The sequence below is a fragment of the Antedon mediterranea genome, chromosome 2 (genome assembly GCF_964355755.1).
Source record: "Antedon mediterranea chromosome 2, ecAntMedi1.1, whole genome shotgun sequence".
In the NCBI taxonomy this organism is placed as follows: domain Eukaryota; kingdom Metazoa; phylum Echinodermata; class Crinoidea; order Comatulida; family Antedonidae; genus Antedon; species Antedon mediterranea.
In genome coordinates this window covers 9,957,163-9,981,557 of record NC_092671.1, presented here as the reverse complement: position 1 = coordinate 9,981,557, position 24,395 = coordinate 9,957,163, and the positions used below count along the sequence as shown (strand labels likewise).

Below are 24,395 nucleotides of genomic sequence, written 5' to 3'. Positions count from 1 at the left end.
CATACTTTTTTACCGATGGGGTTTGTGATGATGAATGAGCCGCCGAACAGCAGCAGCGCAAAGAAGTTCAAGTTAGCGTGGCTGTTTTGAGCTATTCGACGAGAAAGGTAATTTACAAGATAATATGAAATTAATGATCTTACTATAAAATTCAGCTCAATTTTGCTTTGCCTAGGTATCTCAAGATCTATATAGCAAGTATTATTATCATTTAATAGTAGTAGCTTCACGTTTAAATTTTTGTTTTTGTTAGGCTGTGTCCTTTTAAATTTCAAGTTCATTTGTCAGGCTTTTGGTTGACGGCGGGCTGCGACGTCAGGCTAGGGCCTAGCCTAGATTGCTACTCCCCGTAGGCTGCTGTTGATAAGCGTACTGTTCAACAATTACACACATCCGATGAGCAGGTTGTGTTTCCAGGCTTACGCCTAGGTCTGGAATCACAGCCTACTACGACGCATTGTCAGTACAGTAGCAGTAGGGGTACATCTTCAAACGAGATCAGAAATATCAACGAAATACCAAAATGACCGAGGAGTATGATCCAGCATTTCCCACAGAGTAAGTAATCAATATACTGTAATAAGGTTAAGGCTAGAATTAACAACAAAAACGCTGGAAATTCTATGGTAAAAAAAGATGGGAGCGCTTGCATTTCAGGTATTTTGCCCTGTCTAAACCTCCTTTCTTTGCATCTGTCAAGTTAGCTTAGAACCGTGGCACATTATTGAAAACAGTTTTGACTCTTCTTGTTAATGTTAATTTTTCCCATAGAATTTTCATTAAACAATTTTTACAGTATGTAGTATCACCTTCATTCAATCAAAGGTAAGTCTGTTGCTGGATGGAAAGAAGGAAGATTGAAGACCATTTTAATTTAAGTACAACTGCTGTGTCAGTCAATAGGATATAAATTGTTGTTTATTAACAATTTGTATATTTTAGCAATTGTAAAAGTGATCATACATGGATATTGTGGTACTGAAATTCAAAGCATCGATTGATTGATTTGGCTGTACTCAAAAACATTAATACATCAATGTAGGTGCATTTTCTATCCAAAGAAATTGTCCTGCTCCAAACGTACCTTGTTGCTGTAATGAACAACACAATTTTTAATATTTTGAAATTTGAGATGAGATTTTGGTTACATGTTCATCGTATCTAAAAGTCTTACTTATTTGAGGTTTGTGATATGAGAAGATTGCTAGAAGACAATTTCAAATTTATTTTTTGATCTGCAAATCCAGGTTTAGGAGGCATGGTTTCTTTGAAACAACACAATTTGTAATATTTAAAAATTTGAGATGAGATTTTGGTTACATGTTCATCGTATCTAAAAGCCTTACTTATTTGAGATTTTGAGAATAGAAGATGGTTAGAAGACAATTTCAAATTTATTTTTTGAGCTTCAAATCCAGGTTTAGGAGGCTTAACTAGTATACAAATAATGATGGCAGATTTTCTATATTCTGGAAGGGAACTTTGTAAGGTCATGGTTTTCAAATGTGTTAGGCCTGAGGAAAAGAGATTATTTAGAAGAGTGCTAGATTTAAAGGTTAGGTTCAGTGTTTTATTTATTGGTCTGATTTTATTGCTCCAACAACATTCTGGGTGATATGAATTTTGTGTTTCCTGTAAAAAATGTTTTTAATGTGAGAATTTTACAATGTATGAGATTAACCTAGACATAAAGAGTTTGTGAAAAAAAGACAGCGTCCGCTTCTCCCAGTTTTTTTCAAATGTTGAGTTCTTTAATAGTGCAGTAGTTTAGGTTTATGATGCAAATGATTATATAAATAATCCACCTACATATTGTACATTAGTTAAACTAAACTGTTTAGGCCAATAGAGTGAATGAAAAAACCCTGAATTAAATATAGTGGTATAAACAATTTTAGAGGCAGCCAGCAGTTGACAATATATCTGCATATACTGTTTTACCAAAGCTTTTTAAAGTAGGCTAATATAAAATTAAGGGTATGTTGACAAAAATCTGGGTTTAAGTCTTTGAAATAAATTTAAGCGCAACTTCTATACTGTTATATGGCAGACATAACAGATAGATAGTACTGTGCATCAACATAGGATATATCCTAATATAATAATGGTAACATACAGCTGAATTCTGTCATCTTGGCACCTATTTGAGTCTTGGCTATTGGCAAAGTATAATCTGTACATAGTTTATTTGGTCTTTATGCTAAACTATGGTTTTTGTGAATAGTAGAATAGAGTGAGATTTATGATGTAGGTCCTGTTTATTATTCATGCAGACTGGCATTAAATTTCTCCAAATTTGTAATTTTATATTGGTAAAGGTGCAATATTACTATCCATTTTTGTGTGGTGAATTTAGTTCTTAGGACTAACACATTTAATACAGTGATGCAATCCTAAAACCAATGTGTGTTGCAAATACATATTTCAACATGTTTATAACAATAAACATGTTTGTATTGTAACATCATATCTATTTAGAAGTAGAAGACTAAATCACCAAACAACTGTAATTAATTTTTAAAAACCGATACAAATTCTCAACTGAAAACCGTGGAACAACATTATTTGGCAAAATTAATGTGCAATCTTGATCAAGCAATAGGTATAGGTCTAAACAGATAAACTGCTATTAAGCTCTGTCTACACTATTAAACTTTATGTGACCAAAATATGTGATGTGCCCATATATGGACATGATGATGTCATATTACTACCATATTTAAGCATATCACTACCATATTAGGGCACATCACACTAGATTGATAGTGTGGACAGAGCTTAATGCCAACATTTTGTAAAACAAGACATACAAACAATACAGAATATAATTCAAAATTATCATAGAGCATTTGATTTGGGATCTGGATACAGAAACTGTCCCCTAATCTTCGTGGTAGGAGAAATTTCATAAATATAAGTGTTGAAATATCATTTACAGTAAGCGATATTTGTATACTGAGTACAGAGTTATTTTATACAGTACAAACTCAATATAGGCCTAAATATACAAGTTTTAATTAGATAAACAAGCACAATGCAAAAACCATGCAGAAATTGTGATACACAGTAGTCTACAAATATTTATTTTTTTTATAGAATTTCAGCTTATTTTCTTAGTGATATACTCGTAACTACTCATAATCAATTATAATTCAGTATTGTATTTCATAAACAGTGTGTTTGGTTTGTTGTGCTTTCATTGGCTGGGCTTGCTTAGAATTACATGTACGTGAGTATATGTAATTAAATGATAGGTCTGATAGGTTCTGTTCCTAAAAACTGAATAGCAACCAGGTATCACTTGAACATATGTTCAGAAAAAATATTGATGTATAAATTGATAAACTAAGATGGATATAGAAGGTTTTAAAAAAAAAAATAAAATTCCCTTTTTGACTCTATTTTGCAGTGTTTGTGGTTGTTCAGTCTATTGCTAACTAATCCGGTACAAACCGGTTCTTAAGTTTAAAGTTCATAGGATCCACTCAAAGGCGTTTTAATCTGTAGAATGTACAGTATATCCAAATGTTGTTTAACCTCTGGATAACAACATATTTTCAGTTTCCTTTAGTAATTTTGTTATGGTTTTATTTATTTATTTATTTTTTTTACCATATTTAATGAGGGTGATCCATCCAGCTGTTGCTGATCATTAGGGACCCTCAGAGGTTCACAAGACAAACATATACACAAGATGCTCTACATAAACAAAGTCTTATTACAAGTCTTTGGGAGTGGGGTAATTTGGTCCTTAGAAAAAATCCTGACATGTGACGGGACTTAAACCCAGGACCCTTGGAGTGGTAGACAAGCATCATAACCACCAAGCCACAACTCCACTCCAGTTCTTTCCAGTTTGTTTATTCCACAATGCAGTGAGTTTTCAAAATGAAATTTAAAGGAATAACTGCATGGTTGTTTCATAGTGAACTTCATAATGGAATAGTTTATTCAATTATGCTGGCAAATTATTTTTGAAATCTAAGTCTTCACTCTCTAAACAAAGGATCTGTATTCAGATCATAAAATACTGTATGCATTATAAAACATCATCACCCAATGTTTTATATATAAAAAATAAGTACCTAATTATTCTACAGTAAATTTAGGGGGTTTGTTTTTTTCAAACAAAAAGACTGTAAGGAATAACTAATTTATCCTTTATTATGTAAATAGGTTTTTAGAAAAACTATGATTAACTTTAAATTCATCAAACTAAAGCTCTGTCTACACTATCAAACACGTTTGACAAAACAAGTGTGATGTGCCCAAATATGGTGGTGATATGCCCAAATATGGTAGTGATATGACATAATCATGTCCATGTATGGACACATCACATCTTTTTGTCACATAAAGTTTGATAATGTAGATAGACCTTTACTTATATCCAACATTCAGTTGCTAAACATACTATAATTCCAACAGATACTTAACAACTACCAAAATAGAGAATTGCACCAATGGTGTTTTTACACAATGTGGAAGATTAAGGAAATGAACACAGAAAGCATGTTACCCATCAAGAAACAGTAACCGACAGTATGTCTATGTGTCCCTCAATTGTTTTATATTATGCCAATGACTGCAATCTCTGAATATCGTAACAAACAGTATTTCTGAATAGCTATTTTTCTGTATGAACTTAGACAACAAGTGCATAGATGGTCTGGTAACACAATGTTTTTGCTCAGTCGTTGTTATTTAAAAAACATCATTAATCAGAGAGATTTAAGAAAAAATGTAAAACTGTGAAGGACAATGATACCATTAAGATTTAGAGATGCTGTAAATGCCATTTCTATCACAGGTATACTATTTAGATGCAAACCCTTGTAATGTTATGATACAGTACAGGTAGGTTTGTCTTTTGGTTAGTACAGTTGTAGGCTACAGATGGTGTTATTGATATGTATAGGTATGTACTAGTTATAGTATAGTTGTTTTATTTATGGTATTCCCAAATTCTTTCACACTCCGTGAAATGCATTGTGATTACTGAACATAACAGAAAGCCATACAATTTTGAACCAGTTCAACAAAGGTGTTGAGTTTGTGCAGTCAGATCTAACTGTACTGTATAAACAACTCAAGTACATGATTCAATAATTTTGGAGAATATCTCATGACAGAGATACTCGTTTTTATCTGCTTGATCATTTAGAAATATCCTGTTTATATGGTAGAACTAATACTATAGATGCACTGATTATGTAAAAATAACAGTATAAAACGGACTCCAAATAATGAGAGGCAAGCCATGATTCAACGTTTCAATCTTTATTCGATCTTCATCAGGAATGTCAGTTTTATACTATATATATGGTGGAATTTTCTTTGAATTTGATAATCTATAATTTAATAATATCTTAGATTATACATTTAGGTTGTATGTAATCGCAGAAGAAATAGTGTTTCTCCATGAGGAAGGAACCAAGGAATAAGGTGGCATCAATCGACCGATCAGTTGCACGCATTCACTCACGACTACGCCTGTGTTGCAGTATGTTGAGTATATCAATGCGAGAATGTCTTCTAATTCTATCATACGGTCTTTGTATGCAAACATATCCAAAACTTTTCCAATAAATTATTCATTGTATTTCCATTGATTGACAATTATATAGCATTTAGCAATACTTATGAATAGATACATTCATTTTGAACATCCCAAACCTTTGATTTTGACTAGTTAGCTCTCTAGTCCGTCTTTAATACCTCAATGAATAATACACCGTTTGGTATGTTATAAGTGTCCTTGACGTAATTTTTACAGGTTATGTTTTGAAGCACTAGTGATCATAGAAGTTGACCTTTGTTATGTTTACTATCGTCTGATTGGCTAAGAGGATGTAGAGGCCATGGTTGAATAGTTCAGTTGTTCCACCCTCCATTGATCGTATGCAGAAAAGGGAAAAACTGAAGCTAGTAGCAGGCTTAAACAAAGGAAGTCATTTGTGATTGCAACATTTTAATGTAGTGAATTTATTAATGAGATTATGGAAAGTGAACACCTAACATTGTTGATACTATCAATGTACTATTAATGTTAAATATAGTAAAGAATAGAGATTGATTGAAGTTAGCATCAGTAAATATTATGTTCAGTCTGATATACAACATACAGTAATATCATTTGATTTGGGGAATTTTCAATCTTTAACAGCATAAGATGAGAGCTTTGTTTTATAATAAGAATAGCTTCTGAGGTTGTAAGGAAATATTACACAAGATTGCCCATAGCTCACTCAAACACAACTGGTAATGATCAAGTCATTTTTAGCCTTAATAAAGACGAATGCTACCTTAAGATTATAATGAGCTACAATATTGGATTCTCAAGTTAATTTCTAATTTGTTCTTAGCTGCAAAGACAGACTACAAACTAAATAATTCATTATCAAATGTTGAAACATTCCAAAAGAGTGTTGTTGAAGTCAAAACATATGCTACTTATACTTTATTCGTTGAAATGAGTCTCCAAAAATATTATGCACATTTTTTTTGTAGAATTTGGGTATCTAGTATATTTAAACTCTTTGTCTAAATTTTATGGAAAATTTAGAACCTTGTACTGTATTGTAATGAGAGACCTTATAGAAATAATTCATGTATTTTGCCAATTAATTTATTTATAGGTTTTGGTTTTATTACTAAACACAAGGAAGGATATTAATAGTAAAAGTAGTATATTAAATATATTTATTATCCAAAAGATGAGTAAAACATATAATTTGTAACTGAATTCATGAAGATGGTCCTTTAAAACATATTATTAGGCTTCACGGTTAAAATTAAATATATTTCAATCATTTCAATTGCACAGATGCATTCACACAAATCAATACATTATTGTTGAGAACACTGTTTATTCAGTGAACAAATTCATAACAAATTAGGATGTGAATTTGGAGCTTTGTTTGGCATTTTAAACTGTTTATGACAGCCATTATACTGTATAAAGCGTATTTTAAATAAGTCTATGGTAATAGGCCTACAGACTTGTTCTACAAGACTCCTAAGCCTAGTAACAGCAAATTCTCTGTGTGATAATTTGTCACAGCTCTCAGCCATTACAGCTCTTCCTTACCGATGATGCATTTTGCAGCTTTGCCTTAAGACCATTCCATTTTTAAAAGAAGGGGAGAATATATATATTTGTTATGGTGTTGTGATATTTATTTTGTTGTATTACTCATATTACACTTAATATTTTTATTATTTATCCAATAATACATTCAGATATCTTTTTTAAAATGTGGTGTTTATGTCATAAGTTGACTACATTATGTTAAATCTTCACTTAGTAAAGTATAGTATTTGGTACTGTGTTGGTAGTATTCAACTATAAACTGTAAATTAATTTTTATAAACCTTATATAGTGTAAGAATATACACTAAAAATCTGTTGATTGTGTACAATTGCATTAAATCAGCCTGTGACAACATACACCCCATGTTAGCACAGTGATTAAGCCTGGAATTCAACATGGATGAACAATGTGTTATCATACTGCTTAGCTTTTGTTCTTCCCTGACTGTTTACCAACCAGAAATGCTAGGCCTTAATCTGTAGAAGTACTAACATACAAAGTAGAATTGTTTGCACCTCGAAGTATAAACAAAATCAACAAATATTATAAAATATAGTTAAAACATGGTTGCAATGTTTTGTTTCCTTTCATATTATTGTATAAGCATGGAGAAAAGTAAAAAAAAATTAAATTAAAGAATTCATATTTTTCTTTACGGTATAATATAGAAGTACTTGTTTTGTTATACAGTAGAACCTAGTGTAGGTATGGTTTGCGACAATTTACTGGGCTTTGGTCAAATTGTAACTAACATACTGTATTCATTGAATATGTTAGTTATTAGTATTAATGCTATTATTACTATTATTAACATATATAATGTTTTCTTTTTTTATCTTTCATGATTTTCTTTAATGGATTCAGTGAAGATATAGGAATTGTAAGTATTACAGTTAGTAACCTCTCTACTGCTATTACTACTACCCAAAAATAACCTGTAAACATTTCATCAATACACTTAACACATTCTTCTATTTTCTGCCATTTATTCCTATCATGGACCGGGTGTGTCTCAAGGTGTGTCTCCGGGTGTGTCTCAAGTGAGCCTGTGTAATTTAATAGAAAGAAAGAAAGCAAGAAATAATGATTTTTAGTATAATATTAACAATCATCATGGTCAACCATGTCTATCAAAGACTAAATTACAGTTTGACCATGCCAATATCCTCATCCATAAAGTGTGCTTTTATTTATTAATATAGAGAAATTTATTTTTAGATTAAAACATCTGATGAGGAGATTTGTTTGGAAAAGAAGAAAAGAAAGAAACATGGAAAGAAAAAGAGGTTTAAAGACATTGTGGTGTCGGATGATACTGTTGGTAGCTCTAGTTCATCACCTCCACCACCACCACCTCCTCCAAAGCATGGGTTGGAGCAATCAATAAGAATTGATGAAATTGGACTTCCACCTCCTCCTCCACCACCACCGCCCCAAGAAATAGACCTTTTCAGTGGATTGCCTCCTCCAAAATTAAAAGAAAACAATCTCCCCCCACCACCACCACCACCTAACAAAAATGGTAAACACAGTGTAATAGAGGAACCTCCACCACCGCCACCTCCACTACCAAAACGTTTTGATCCATATAAAAATCTACCTCAGACAATTTCAGAAGATTTTTTGCCTCCACCACCGCCACCACCAGAGGATAAATCAAAACAATCTCCAAGATTAAGTGCACTCTGTTCTTCACCTCCAATTGCGGATTCTTCATTTGACTCAACTAATCTTGCGTTCCTATCCTCTCCCCTTCCTCCTCCTCCACCACCACCTCCCCCGCCACCACAACAAACTGATGAGGAATGGGAAAAATCAATTTGTTCACTTCTTGCTCCACCACCGCCCCCACCTCCACCACCTTGTAAGGAAGAGGACATAAGTAGTTCTGTGACAGAAAATACAAGTTATAAAGACCAATCATCTGTGAATCAATCATTTGATTTAAAATCTATTGTCAATATACCATTACCAAAAGAGCCTGATCTACTGCCTTTAACAAATGTTCCTGTACCTGATTCAAATACTGCACCTGATTTTCAGGCCACTGTTTGTGTGTCGCACAAAAAGGAGCAAGAACAAGCCAAGACCGGAGCTGTTTGGAAGGACAGTAATGTTGTAAGAACTGATAAAGTTAAGAAAAAATCACCCAAAGCATCAAAATGGGACATCAAACCTCAATTCCTTCAAAGAATTGAGGCCAAACAAAAGCTAGCGGCAAATAAACTGAATTCTGAAAATGTTTCCACATCATTGGAAGAAAAAATGTTTCTTGAGCTTGAGCAGGAAATGCTTTCTAAGAAATTGAAAGCAGACAACTCACTAAAAAATGAGTCTGATATTAACTTTGAAGTAATGGGTACAAGCAAAACGGAATATAATATTTCTGAAACTAAATTAATAGATGATGTGAAGAAGGAGGAGGAGCCAACACGCGAGGAAACAAATTTAACAACAAATATTGGAGGTGATCCACAAAAACAAATTGAATTAAAAAGCCCTACGAAACTGAAAAAGAAAAAGAAAGGACTTGAGTTTAAACCATTTGTTATCAAAGTGCAAAATACAACGGAGCGATTTTCCATGAAAGGGCCGTTTCAAATGAAATCCTCATTTCCTGGGAATGAGGACCGTGAACATGTTGTAGAAAGCAGTTATAGACCACCAAAACATTTTACTGGCAAAATACCATCAATGAAGTTAAAGGCCAAGTACAAAGCAAGTTCATTAGATGCAATCAAAAAGGAAATCAAAGAAACAAAAATAATTCCTGAACCTAAATTGGAGAGTAAGACTTTGATTGATACAAAGCCAGTTGTACAGACTCTGAGCATTTCTGAACCAAATGTTGACTCCAAAGAAATTCAGATTAAAGAGGACACTAAGCCATCTATTAAAACAAGTCCTGAAAGTAATAATAAATTACTGAAACATATTGTGGAAAAAGAAGCTGTTCACACAAAGGAATTAACAGTTGATACTAAACCTTCAGATACTAGTATTAGTACACTGGCAAAGAAATCTAGAAAAGAGATTGCGTTTGATTTTGTTGCTTCTAAGAATCTAAAAAATGAAATGGAACTCGTTAAGGAAGAACACATCTTAAACAATAAAATTGAACCAGTTAAAACTGTAAATGAACCAGTTCAATCTACAATTGAACCAGTTAAAACTATAACTGAACCAGTTCAATCTACAATTGAACCAGTTACAACTAAATTTGAACCAATTAAAACTAAAATAGAACCAGTTAAATCTAGAACTGAACCAGTTAAATCTACCATTGAAACAGTTGAAACTAAAATAGAACCAGTTGAAACTAGAAGTGAACTAGTTAAATCTACAATTGAACCAGTTAAAACTAGAATTAATCTAGATCATACTGGAAATAGAGTTGCTGAAATAAAACTGAATGAAATTAATTCCATTGAAATTGGAATTAAACCGATTACCACTGCATATAATAAGGTTGACACTGAACTTGAGTCAAGACAGTTTCTGACGACAAAGTCAAATGCTATTCAGTCTAGTGTCGCTGAACTGTACAAGGAAAAGGAAATATATAAACCTGAAGTTTCTGTCTCTGGTAGACAGGATAAACATATTTCTAACTTTAAACTTGAAAAACACCAGAAAAAAGTGACACATAAACTTTATAACCTTGATGATGAAAGGTCTCTTATTCAAAAAAATGTTGGTGAAAGTTCTGAAAAGAAACTAATTCCTCATGTTAAAGATGCTGAGTCATCAACAGGTCAAGATTTGCATTTGGTTTCACCAATATCTTCAAATCTAAAGGTTTTACACGAACCAATTAAAGATGTCGTGATAAAAAGTTCATCAACAAAAAGACTTGATATGTATTCTATTGAGAGCACTACAAATTTAAAAGCAATAGCTCTATCTGAAACTCTCAGTCAAGATGAAACGAGTAAAAATGTTGAAAGCAATAAAATCATACCAACAATACATTTGCCACGGCCAGAAACTCCAGATACAGAACCACCAACAGAGGAAACAAGCATGTTTTCTCCAAGAAATAGGACTTTAAAGATAATACCACTATTTGAATCCCAGATTCATGAGAATGAGGAAAATAAGGATGCAACACAAAAACTCTTTGACTTGTCTTCTGGAAGAACTAAAAACATGCAACCAATACCTTCAATAACTGAATCGCACCATAAAAGTAAGGAAGTTTTTGGTGTTATGGGAGGTAGTTTTTGGACGCGTAGACAAAAAAAATTGAAACCTATACCTTCATTCGAAAATCAACTGACAAAGATTGAGACTATAGGTAATGTATTCTCTCCTTTAGGGAATAAAAACCTAAAGATGATACCTTTAATTGAAACTCAAGATGCATTGAAAGGTAACTCTAAAAAAAGTGAACCAAAAATGCATTTGCCTAAATTTGAAATACCATCAGAACCACCTCATGAAAGTATGGTTAATGATTATAGTACTTTGAAGACGATTTCTGTAGTTGAACCTCATTACTCCAGTAGAGAGAACGGTGGTGCAACTAAAGTATCTCCTGAAAGAGTTCGAAGCTTAAAGGTGCTTACTTCTCCTGAATCTGAAAGTACAGAGTTAAGTAAAGTGATTCCAACAACAGGAACAGCAAGGCACATCATAATGCCCTCTGAAGCTAGAACTAACATTAGTGAGATGTTTCCTTTGTCAGAATTGCCAAATAAAAATAGCATACCAATTGAAGGAGATGCAAAACAAGAGAATGCTGATAATGGTAGCCATATTCTTTCTATAGTTGAGTCTGTAACTTGTAGTAGCAATGTACAAAAGAAGATGTACCCCGAGGTGAGTGACCTCAAACGCTTGGAACCATCAACAGAATATTCCATCTCTAAACCTCTTTCTGAAGATGTTGGCAACAACATAATGAAACCAGAAACAGTTGAGCAAATCCCAGATTCTAGTCTTCTGAAATTTGAAACTTTGTCCAATAAGAAAACATCGATGGAATCTGAGAATGCTTTGGTTCCAAATGCAGGGTATAATCAAACATTGCCACAAGATCATGAACAATTTGATAGTCACATGATTGCGTTTCAAGATTCTATTCGCTCGGAAAATTTTGATAGAAATCAAGAGTTGAGCTCTGTGACAAAACAAACTTACAGTGACTTTACCGACGCAGACAATGATGATTTCTTATCAAAAAGTAAAGGAAAGAGAAAAAGGTGGAATACTGATTCAGAGAGCACTCAAGATGAAGCAGAGCCAATTGGCAAAGAGAGGAGGAGAAGTAGTAGAATAAAGTCATTAGAAGGAAAAAGAAAAGAATCTCCAAAAACTGTAGAACAAGTTAAGAACATATCAAGAAATAGTTCTCAGGAACATTCGCCTGTGCATGGAATTACAGATAATATCCATGATGGGTCTAATATCATCTTTACCAAATCATATTTACAGCAGCTAGCAATGACTCCCCAAGTTTCTAATATTCCATTGTCTGATTCCCAAGCTGGTATATGTGAAACAGAACCAAGTCAAAGTTCAATTTCTGATGGACAATGCTTAACTAGTTCGGGTGCTAAGGAAGAAGAGGTCTTGCCTAATACAAACAATGAGTTAACGTCAAATGAAGCAAGTGCTAAAGTGAGAGTTACAACTTATGAAGATCAAAATACAACAACTAGTGAAAGTGTTAAGGATTTATTTCTGGATGAAAGTGGTGAAGATAAGCCAAAGCTGCTAGGCTCAAATTTGGGTGTTGATATCACCAGTGAGGCTGAAGAGAATAGTGCTTCCAAGCAAGTTGATAGTAACTCATCTAGTAAGCCATCAGATAGGCAACATGTGAAAGATGTACCGGACTACAAGGCAATGGGAATCCTAAGTGAACGTGATTACCCAGAGTTTGACAGTCTTACAGAAAACATTTATCTTACAGAAAGGTGAGATATTTAGAAAATTCTATTAGCTACCAAATAAAGTGTCTTGTATGTAACAAAGACCTGTAATAAGACATTTTTTTTATTTATCTTGTGTATATGTTTGTCATGTGAACAGGATTGCCACCTTTAAGAAGGATAGTGAATTCATTTGCTTATGGTTATCCTTGGCAATTTGCCTAAATAAATAAATTAAAACAAAACACAGCTGAAGTAGGCTATAGGAGAAATGGCAACTATATTTTTTTATAGATGCATAAATAGTGTTTTTGTATGTAACAACAATCTATATAAAAATTAACATGTGTCTCCAAAAGGAAGTGAATGCATATTCTGGCGTAACTAATGCACTATCGCACCTACTGGGGTTATCTTTAGGGTTAGTTTCATGCCAACATAAGTTTTGGAACCAAAACCAAGCCCTGTATATAGTCTCAGCTAGGTGCCTAAGTGCATTATTATCAAGCAAACCTTACTATTAATTAATTGATTATTGTTTATCTCCCATGTGAACATTTAAATAATATTAGATAATAATCATTACAGTATTATGCTAACGTATATTCATACTTCATATGTTTAAATTATTCCTCCATCTTTTTCTATTTGTATTCTATAGAAAAAGATCAAAATCGAGTAAAGAGGCTCGCAGGATGTTGTGTGAATGTACGACATCATCTGAAGATAGACGTAGAGGATTTAGAGCATGTGATGAGGATTGTTTAAATAGGCTGTTAATGATTGAATGGTATGGTGCTATTTAATATTATTACAATATATGTAAATACACAATATAGGGTGAATGAATAACAAAACATACACCGTACATTTATAAATCAAATGTTGCATAGCACTGTAAATTATATATAAATCATACTATCAAATTATTTAAAAATTTATATATTATATATCAAACAAATACATACATTACTGTACATAAAGAGGACAACTCATTTTATATTACTAATTTTGTTGGTTGTAAAAAAATACTTTTTCTGATTCAGCTCTTCGAGATGCCCATGTGGAGACTATTGTACAAATAAGCGTTTCCAGCGTGTAAGTTTTAATTTTGTTATTTATTTATATACAATTACATTACATTTTGTATGTACATTAGTACATACAAAAACTAAGATGGTAGTATTGTACCAGGGTAAGCCCTTGTAATTGTATGGTATTTTACATGAAATGTTGACATTTTCATTTGTATTATGATATTTGTCTCATCTTAATAATTGTTTAATTTCTAGAGGTATGAATGCCAGGCTAGTGATCTGGAGGTCGTGGGTTCGAGTCCCACCCGAGAACTATTTTCTGATACTAGTATTCTCAAATGTACTTAGTATAAAGTACAAATTACGTCAGAGTAGGGCAAAACATCTAATTAATTGCTATTGTAATCAATCATTTTATTTAAAAAAATTGTAAATACAGTATTGTTTAAAAAAAAAAAAATTGTGGTTAAAATTTAAAGTTGTTTATTCATTCTCTTTTTATTTAGCGTGAATATGCACCTGTTGGTGTTTTCTATAGTAAAGATAAGGGGCATGGTTTGAAGGCATTGAGAGAGATCGGAGAGTAAGTATACTGCTTGCCTGTCTATACTAAATGTTTACTATACTTTTCCATTAATGGAATTATAGTAGTGCAGACTTTGTGCATGTTGATTAAAACTGGATCCCTAATGCCAGCAAGTTTATTATTCATCACGCATTGTGAACAATCACCCTTCCTCTCCTATCTTCAAGAAGGCTGAATCTGCCGCTTAAATAATTTCTGGTTGAGGACTTTTGTATGTTTACAGATGTCGCTTATAATTTGTTTAATTTCTATTTTTATTTAAATTACTTGATTTATAGAGGTGCATTTATAATGGAGTACTGCGGTGAGGTGCTTAATTTTCATGAATTTCAGCAGAGGGTGAAGCAATACAATAAAGCCAAGCAACATCACTTTTACTTTATGGCTCTAAAGACAGATGAGGTAGGAACAAAGGTTATTTCATGCAGATTGCAAATTACTTTTATCATAATAATAACAATTGACAATCACAGAAACTACAAATGAGTATATCTAATAGCTTTTGTTAAAAAGAAAAGACTGGTAATTACAGTACAACCCAAGTGTCCTGTAGGAACAATATATTTATACTTCCTCTTCATAAGTGTCCACTGAATTTGATGTTCTAGAAGGAGGGCTTATGGTTAAAGTGTTTTATAAATACTATGAATAATTTTGATAATTGTATTACTATTTTTTGGGGAAATTTAAGCACATTGTAATTATTTTTTAAGCATAACATGTGGATTAACAAAAAATTGTTTTTCCATCTTAAGATAATTGATGCTACTAAGCGTGGTAACACATCCAGATTTATCAACCACAGTTGTCAACCTAACTGTGAAACACAAAAGGTAAGTATTTTGGAAATTTATTGAGTAATTTTATCATTCTTCTTTTATCAGGAGGTATAATCACCAAAACCAAATAGAAGTTTGTAATATTGTACGACGATTGCAGTCATATTAATTGCTGGGAGTTTTTTTTTTAGTGGACAGTTAATGGATCCTTGCGAGTTGGCTTCTTTACAACTAGAACTTTAGAAGTGGGTGAAGAACTTACCTTTGACTACCAATTTGAAGTTTATGGGTAAGGTTTTTGTTTGGTTCTAGATTGAAAATGAGTTGATATATATTAGAGTATAAGTAGATTTGTGTTTCCTGTTAGTATTTGGTTTTTGTCTTTTGATAATTTCAATTGTTATAAATCTTGCATCAATCTTTATACCAGTGAGGAAGCTCAGAAATGCTGTTGTGGTGCAGACACATGCAGGGGATATATTGGTAAGAGAAAAGCACAACCAAAAGGACGTGATACCACACCACGGAGAAGAAGTACCCAAGATAGGCGCAAGAAAGAAAGTTTTGAAGATATCTCTGTGAGTATACATGACGCCTTTTTTATATCTCTTTGACACTGTTTATTTATGATACACAACATGTCTCACCTGGGTTAGTGTGTAGTTTCTCTGTCTACATTGCAGCAAAAAAAATTGATTTAAAAATTCAGTTTGTATGAATAATATATATTTTTGTAATTATCTTCAGTTGGATGAAGAAATCGATACAATGTGTTCTGACATGCAAAATGATGGTCTCCAGAAAGCAGACCAGGCATTGAAACTCTCAAGGTTCATGGTCAGAGCAGAGACATCCAGTCAAAGACTAAAACTGTTGCAAGTATTACAGGTAATGCTCTCGAGTTTGCCCAAATTCATTAAGTAAGTCTTTTATCTATATTTTAAAATGTCTTTTTAATGTATTTGTAATTGTTGGCATTTGTAGGATACCAAGAAGCAAGACTGTTTGAAATACTTTCTGACACATCATGGATTGGCGCTTATTTGGAGCTGGATGGTAGATCTAGGTGATAACAAAGAACAATTACAAATGCAGGTAAATGCTTAAACAATAATATGATTTAAAACTTAATAACAACACTGTTTACCCTGCTGTGTCATCCCCAGACAGAAAAGATAGTTTGTGCTTGTCAGACTTTATAAAGGCTTGTTCTCATTAGCTGTACATTTTGGATAATGGACTGAATGGGCAATTAATAAAGCTGGACCCCTATGCCAGCTGTCTTATTAGGTTAAGTGACATCAGAAAGCCTTGAAATAATCTGTTCATTCATACTATACCTTATTTATTTTTCAAAATTTTAGTAAAAGACATTTTCATGTTTTCATTAATTCAATAGATACTTGCAACATTGGATATTTTACCAATTCCTCATAAAAATATGCTTGAGGACAGTAAAGTGAGATCGGTTGTCAACAAGTGGGCGCAAGAGGCAGCATTGGCAGCAAAAGCTTCAGAACCTGAAGTGGAAGATTCTAGTGCCAGTGAGACTCCATCACGAGCAGAAACCCCTTCCATCACAAACACTCCAGTATCAACAAAAGAAGATGTGACATCTGATGTAAAGGAAGACAGTGATTTTGACACTCCTGTCAAACAAAAAAGTGACAATGATGTAGCTGTTACCCCTACAAGTATCAAAGATGGCAGTGAACCGCCAAAAAAGAAACTCCTAAGACAGTTACAGATTGAAGGAATTTTACCAGCGCCATCTTCTGATTCTGAATCAAAAGAAATTAGTGGCACCGAGGAGGATGTTTCTGAAAGAGAAACGGAAGGAGAAGCAGTCATTGATTTAACTAAGGATGTCCAAAGTGAAGATGGTGAAAAGATTGATGATGCAAGTAAGGATGTTGTCAGTGCTGAATCTGATGCTAAACCATCCATTGCTAAAATCGCAGCGTCACTTTTGGAATCTTGGAGTACACTTAAGGTAACTGTAAAAAATGTGTTGGGTTATTTGAAGTATTATCACAATAAATAGTAATACAATATACTGTATCCCACAGACACTTTTTTTCTTGTAAAATCGTCTTTCCGACACAGTTTAGAAAGAGTTAATCCTTTCATAACTAACTAGTTATCTGGAGATGTAGGTTTCCATTAGTGAACAATTTGAATTTTCCTTCTGTAATTCTTGCATTTAGATTTATGTACATTTTCAACAGTACATTGTGTGTTATGTAACTTCTTTTTTGGTGTGGCTTGGTTATAAAGCTTGGTTACCAATCAAAGGGTCCTGGGTTTAAGTCCTGTCATGTCAGGATTTTTCTAATGGCAAATTACAACTCCACTCCCAAAGCCTTGTTATAAGACTTTTTTTATGTAGAGTATTTGTGTATATGTTTGTCTTGTGAACAAGATTTCAAACTAATTAATTAATTCGTTTATGGTTATCTTTGGCAATTTTCCTAAATATATAAAAAAAATCAAAGAAAACATAAAACAATTATTCTTAATTAGCATGTTTTATTTATTCCAGGAAATATACATAATTCCTAAGCTGGACAAAGACAAAGATAGAAAGGATCGTGACAAAAACCGGGATAGAGATCGCAGTGATCGCGAAAGAGATCGCAACAGAGACAGAGATTATGATCGATACCGAGAAAGAAGTCGGGAACGTGATAGAAGCAGGTATGATAGGGACAGCGACAGGCATCGAGATCGCGATAGAAGAGATCGAAGGAGGGACTATAAAAAGCGTTCTCGTTCACGTAGTAGAGAACGGGAAGACCGAAGAGAGAGCGAGAGCAAAACGTTACCGAAGCTACGTAAACCTTGGAAAGATCAAATCACTGATGAGCCTGAAAGAAAACGAGCAAAAGAAATTAGCAAACAGGAAAGAAGACAAGCTTTTGAAAGGGAGATGGAAGAACAAATCCAGAAAAAAGAGGAAGAAAAGAAATATAAAGAAGAAATGATGCGACAACATATGATGGATTACTATGAGGAGGACATGCAATATCATTATGTTGATAATAATGGTTTTCCAATACCAGCACATTATGCAATGGACCCAGAGATGGCCCCTTTCATGATGCCATTTCCAGAACACATGGAACCAGGAATGCTTCCTCCACCGGATGGCGTGATGCCACCTATGGACGGTAGCGATCCTAATGCTATGATGTATATGGATGAAAATGGTATGCCAATATATGGAGAACCCCCTATGCATCACGGACCTGAAGGAGTGATACCACCTGAACAATTACCACATGTATGTAAATTAAGTTTTTTGCTATAATTTAAGTTATTTCTATGTCTTATTACTGTATAATTATGAACAAGTATAATTCCATAGTTAATCTAACTCACTAATTTAGGCTAAATTTGGAAAACAAGACTAAATTTCCAAATTCTTTAAATGTCATACCCAGGCCACATGGGACTATATTCAGGTCAAATGCTATTTTCATGTACAATCTTCAGCCATTGTTAGGGTATAATAATTAAAATTCCACCTTTGATATATGCAATTTGTGATTCTAGGGTTGGGAGCCAAGTCATGGAGGAGGACCAATGTTTCAGCAACCTCAAGACCATATGTTACCACCACCTGGCATTCAAGATATGGTACAACCTGGTATACCTGAACACATGGTAGCACCAGGTGTACAAGAGCACATGGAGCATATCCAGCCTGCAGCAGTAAGTTTAGTTCTTCTATCATACCATAGAAGTAGTTTCTTGTTCTTTCTGTTACATTGTTTAAATTCCATTTTATCCATACATTTAGTTGCATACTGCTTCATGTATATATATTGCTTTTTTATTTTTTTAATCAATTCATTAGCATACTCTTGAAAAGATATTTTCTAATTTAAAGCCAATTGAAAATATTTGTATCCTGATTAATATTAATTAAAATATTGATAAACTTTGCTAGCCCTGGGAGACGAAGCATAATGTACCTGATATACAATCCCGTGGACGAGGGGGTGATGATTGTGAATTAGGTTTTGTCATGAGACGAGCTATAAAACAGGTGTGAAAGCATGACAAGACATCTAGCTTGCATCATGAGATGTGTTAACGCATGCTTATGACAAAAATATGTATTTTTAACAATATATATATTTTATATATTGATATAACAGCAGAGTTAAAGTGGTATGGTGTAAATCGCGCTAGCATGTGAGAGGCATGCATGGGTTTAAACTTTAAGACTTGTCTGTACCACATTGCTTGTATCTTTAGGCAAGATACTTTGCTCCCATTGCCTGATCCTTCAGATGGGAGGTAAATCTGTTGGTCCCGTGCACATGTGCATGATACAGAACTTAGTACAATATTTGAAAAAAAGTCGGGATCAGTGGTCCTATATTGGAAAAGAAATATATTTAAAAAAATCATACTGTTTATATTTCTATGCATGATTCTCATATAAACATTTTCTATTGCCTTGTGTACTGAATGATTTGAAACAAAAACGGTAATCTTTGCATTATGTCAAATTCTTAACTTCAATTAATATTAATTGATTTACTGTTAATTGAATATTACACAGTATGAGAATCATCACAGGAGTCACATGGTAGCTACTAGTTGTGTACTTCAGCAATTTCAAGTAAAATTTCTGTAAACTTCATTCTTCTTTCCATTCCAGTAATTCTGTCGATATTCATGTTTTAATAAATAATCATGTCATAAAGTAAATTAAAATATCAATGAAACATACAAAACATTTTGTAAAATAACATAATAATTACTTTAACAGTGTTATGTGTATATAACCATATTAATTAATCTTGAGGTAAAGACTTCAATGTCTGTACTTCCCAATTAAATCACCAAAACAACTTTATACTAATCTTTTATTTTTTATCTTTATTTTCTTTTACCATTTGCATCATGACTAGGATACCATTATTGTTATTGTTACCATTATATTTATCGTAAAAAAAAAGAGTTTCAAACAATACTAGGCTATTATCCAGAAGCTTGGCTTATATTAGGGAGTTTCCAATTTGCGAAAAACCTACACATTGTCTGGATCTAGAAACCACCAAAATTGTGTCAGGGGATTGAGTGAAGAAACATGTCCGAATGTCACTACATGGCACAATGAATTATCATAATGTAACTAAAATACCAGGTCATCTCAAAATTGAAAGTCCATCATCCTCAAAATCTATCACCCTTATTATCAGCAGCAGAATTCTCTTTGTTACCATCATCATACTCATGTTTTCTTCATCATTGTCACTATGTTTGTTACATATATTGTAATCCGGTTTAATTATTTACTAGTTTCATGTTGTTGTTATAACCATTTTGATTGTGTTTTACAGCAAACGCCAGCCCAAGCTCAGACAACAACTTTCATCACACCAGATGGTATGCTGATTACACAAACTATCACACCACTTGCTGACCCTAATGTACATCAGGTTTGTAGATTATACTGAAGTATTTTCTGTTGTCTGTATATGTACAATATAAATATTTTAATAAATAGCGTAGTTCTTATTCTCAATGTTATGTAAATCAAAAATGAATTTAACAATTGGAAATAAAAAGCAAGAAACAAAGGCTAAATCAAAATGTCATGAGCAAGGAAGATATGCAAGTTTTTATGAACATCCCTATTCACCTAGTGAAAATGAACAAAAGGACAGCTTTGGACTTGCCTAATATGTCTGGAAAGTCTGGTATTTAGAATGTGTTTTTAATGCTAAAAATGTGTACCTTTTGTCTGGTTTTGGGATAGTTTCTGGTTTTCAGAGAGTCCGGTATTGGGAAAGTTTACTGTATATGTTTTGACACTATGGCCAACCCCTATACAAGGGACACCCCTATTAAAGGGACACATTGTAGCGTAATTATATTGTGAATTTGTCAATATCTTTTTAAATGATTTTCAATATCTTTTCAGCAACTACAGACCCAGCTTATCAACCAAAATCTAACTCCAGTTGCAGTCAACTCGCAAGCCTCTTCTACATCAATGCAAACCATAGTTCAGGATGATATACCGTCCCCACCTAAACCACCGCCAAATAAACTGCCCCCTAATTGGAAAACAGCTACCGACTCGGAGGGTAAAGTGTACTATTATCATGCTATTACCAGGTATGCCTCCTAAGTTTTGTTTCTTACCAAAAATATATTTGATTTTAGATGTTTTTTTTGGATAGATTTTTTGTTGTTACAATATTTAATAAATACAAATCCAAAGGCAAATTACTGAACAAATGACAATGCTGTGGGTATCAGTGGCTGGATCTCAATGGAGATACAAAAAAAACAAGCAAAAAGCTAAATCAAAACAATAAAGTAAAACAGCCAGAAAAGTTAGCAGAGCTTTTGGGCAACACTAGCCCTTCATCATATAATATATATATATATATAATTCAATCCCATTAACCATTCCACACATGTACATTTATCAATTTTGTGAAAGCTCAATTGAAGTTATGTTATTATTTCTATAATCTTACCAGACAAACTCAGTGGGACCCACCATCATGGGATGGGAATGATGCTGTACCTGGCGAGGAAGAAGCAGACATGGATTTAGGTACACCAACATACGACGAGAGAAAGCACAGGAGAACAACAACAGCAGCAGCAGATACATCCAGTGAAACAGCTAAAAAGTGTAAAGATCATTTCAGGTCAAAGGTTAGTACAGTATTTTAATATTATGCCTATTAGTAAGACTTAAAAACTACTTTAGGACGCCTGCCTACCATAGAGAAATGTTTATACGCTAAAAAAATAATGTACAAAATACAGTAAATCTGTTAGTGGGAGACCTTGTGTATTGTCATGGGTTATTGCAAAACATAAGAGAAAAACTACACTCTCTGGTAGTGAATAGATATCAGCCGTATCGTGATTGGTCTGGATTATGCGTGAGCTTTCTTTATCCGACCAATAAGAACTCAGCGGATTTATATAATTGACTATATAATTTTATGCATACAAAGATGTTTAAAATGTTTTTTTATTTGTCAGATGTCTGGTTACGTAGTGACAGTATTAAATACCTACAGGAAACCTGAATGCAAAATTGGACGAATCACAAACACAGAGGATTTTAAGCACTTGGCGAGAAAGGTAATACATTGTACCCATTAGCCCATTTAAGTATTAGTAGTTAAGTTAGTTTAGTAGTACCAGTAATTCCAATGGAAAATATTGTACAGTACACACCAAGAAATCAATGTTACCCTAACCACCCATTGCCAATAATATACAGTACACATATTGCAAAGAAATGTATTGTCAATTCCTGTAATATACTGGATTTTTAAAAACTTTTGTTTTATATTCAATTCAATATAAAATATATTTGATTTTATTCGTATAGTTAACACATGGTATCATGGCCAAAGAATTAAAACATTGCAAAAACATGGAAGATCTAGAAGTGAATGCAAATGTGAAACACAAAGCCAAAGAATACATTCGCAAGTACATGGGAAGGTACGGATCACTCTATAGAAAAGAACCTGATTAACGTTTGAGAAGCAACAAGGAGTCTTCAACAAGATGTGGGGTACTCAAGTAGACAGGGGTCACTCAAGAAGATGGAGGTGGGGTGCTTAACAAAACAGGGGGCACTCAATAAGACAGGGGTCACTCAACAAGACAGGCGGTACTCAACAAGACAGGGGTCACGCAAGAAAGTGGGGGGGGGGGGCGCTCAACAAAACAGGGGGCACTCAACAAGACAGGGGGTCACACAACAAGACAGGGGGTCACACAACAAGACTGGGGTCACTCAACAAGACAGAGGGTACTCAACAAGACAGAGGTCACTCAACAAGACAGGGTCACTCAACAAGACAGGAATCACTCAACAAGACAAGCGGTACTCAATAGGGTGCAAGTATTGTAAGGAGATTAGAACATTTCAATATGATGTAGACAATGCCATTGATGCGTATCGATATATTCCAATAGAAGGAAGTTAGGACAGTGCCTCATCATTGGCTACGTTTAAGATCAATGATAAAGAATGATAAGAATAACGGAAAAACTATCAGGGACTATGTATCTTATTTTCTAACCATACAGGTAACATAGAGAAAGCTTATCAAGCAAATAAAAATACACATTTTGTTTTTAGCATTAATTTATAAGAAACTTACAAAAAATAACATTATGAACGAAATCATTGCTTTTATTTCTAAAATCTTTCAATGTTGTTGAATATATGTTGGAATTGCCATGCCATGGCTAAACAACACAGTATACAAACTTTTTTTAAAAGAAGAAAATATGGCTAATTGCAGATACAGTTTAGAGGTAAAATACAAAAACTGAAGCTGAGACTTGTCTCAGTTTTCAAAATCTTTCATGGGTTCCGAATTATCATGATTTTGAATTTATATTATTGGTGAGGTAAGAGGAATTACATGTTTATAAATTATCAGCATAAAATATAAAAGATGGATTTAAATGATAAAATGAAGATTCATGTTAATATTGATTTTTTAATACAAGTTGTCGATGTGTATAATAATGTTTGGTTTTTTATGTAAAGAAAACAAAAAGAACATGTAAATAGAAGTTTTTCCAAGTTTGTTAATAAAAGAAATGAAATAGATATGTATGGTTAGTTGAATTTGATTACCTCTATTTGAAAAATTATTTAGTACTGGACAAACATAATTTACAGTGGACCAATCAGTAGCAATCTAACCTAAATGAAAAACAAAATCAACGGAACGGCTGTGGAGATGAGCCTATAAAAACTCCATGAAATCATGTTATTTTCAACAGCAGGTACGGTCAGCAGAGACAGAGTAAATTGAAAAAGAAAATTTGACAACTTTTCCAACTTATTGAAAAGTTTATTAAGAGGCAAAGGTGAGTTTGATTGTTTGTGTATACATAGTCTTAGGTTATTTCTAGCCCCGGTGGTTATTTTTACTCTAGGCCTAGGCTAGGTCTAGAGAGAGGTAGGACTAGGCTAGGCTTGTCTTACTTATTATGGCTGGCAGGGC

At 33.4% G+C, this 24,395-nt stretch overlaps 1 protein-coding gene across 2 annotated transcripts; it reads left to right on the top strand.

Moving 5' to 3' along the window:
• Positions 1-20: 20 nt before the first annotated feature.
• Positions 21-23,983, top strand: LOC140040340 (uncharacterized). Of its 2 annotated transcripts, XM_072086204.1 has the most exons (22): positions 21-107; positions 254-558; positions 7,959-7,974; positions 8,313-13,015; positions 13,632-13,760; positions 14,017-14,068; positions 14,514-14,590; positions 14,872-14,995; positions 15,349-15,426; positions 15,564-15,661; positions 15,803-15,950; positions 16,120-16,196; positions 16,245-16,260; positions 16,357-16,467; positions 16,772-17,365; positions 17,915-18,655; positions 18,928-19,086; positions 20,730-20,828; positions 21,314-21,510; positions 21,882-22,062; positions 22,399-22,500; positions 22,754-23,983. In XM_072086204.1, exons 2-22 carry the CDS (start codon positions 524-526, stop codon positions 22,901-22,903), a joined length of 7,887 nt encoding a protein of 2,628 aa, XP_071942305.1. In that variant the 5' UTR covers positions 21-107; positions 254-523; the 3' UTR covers positions 22,904-23,983. The 2 variants fall into 2 exon arrangements, with proteins under 2 accessions (XP_071942305.1, XP_071942304.1); XM_072086203.1 differs by having other exon boundaries at positions 16,120-16,260.
• Positions 23,984-24,395: the final 412 nt, after the last annotated feature.

What these genes read in the sequence shown, in the direction of transcription:
- LOC140040340 (XM_072086203.1), top strand. Translation starts at nt 524, where the DNA reads ATGACCGAGGAGTATGATCCAGCATTTCCCACAGA. An exon ending in GCATTGAGAGAGATCGGAGA is followed by an intron (nt 14,591 to 14,871) that starts GTAAGTATACTG and finishes CTTGATTTATAG; the next exon opens with AGGTGCATTTATAATGGAGT. An exon ending in CTAACTGTGAAACACAAAAG is followed by an intron (nt 15,427 to 15,563) that starts GTAAGTATTTTG and finishes TTTTTTTTTTAG; the next exon opens with TGGACAGTTAATGGATCCTT.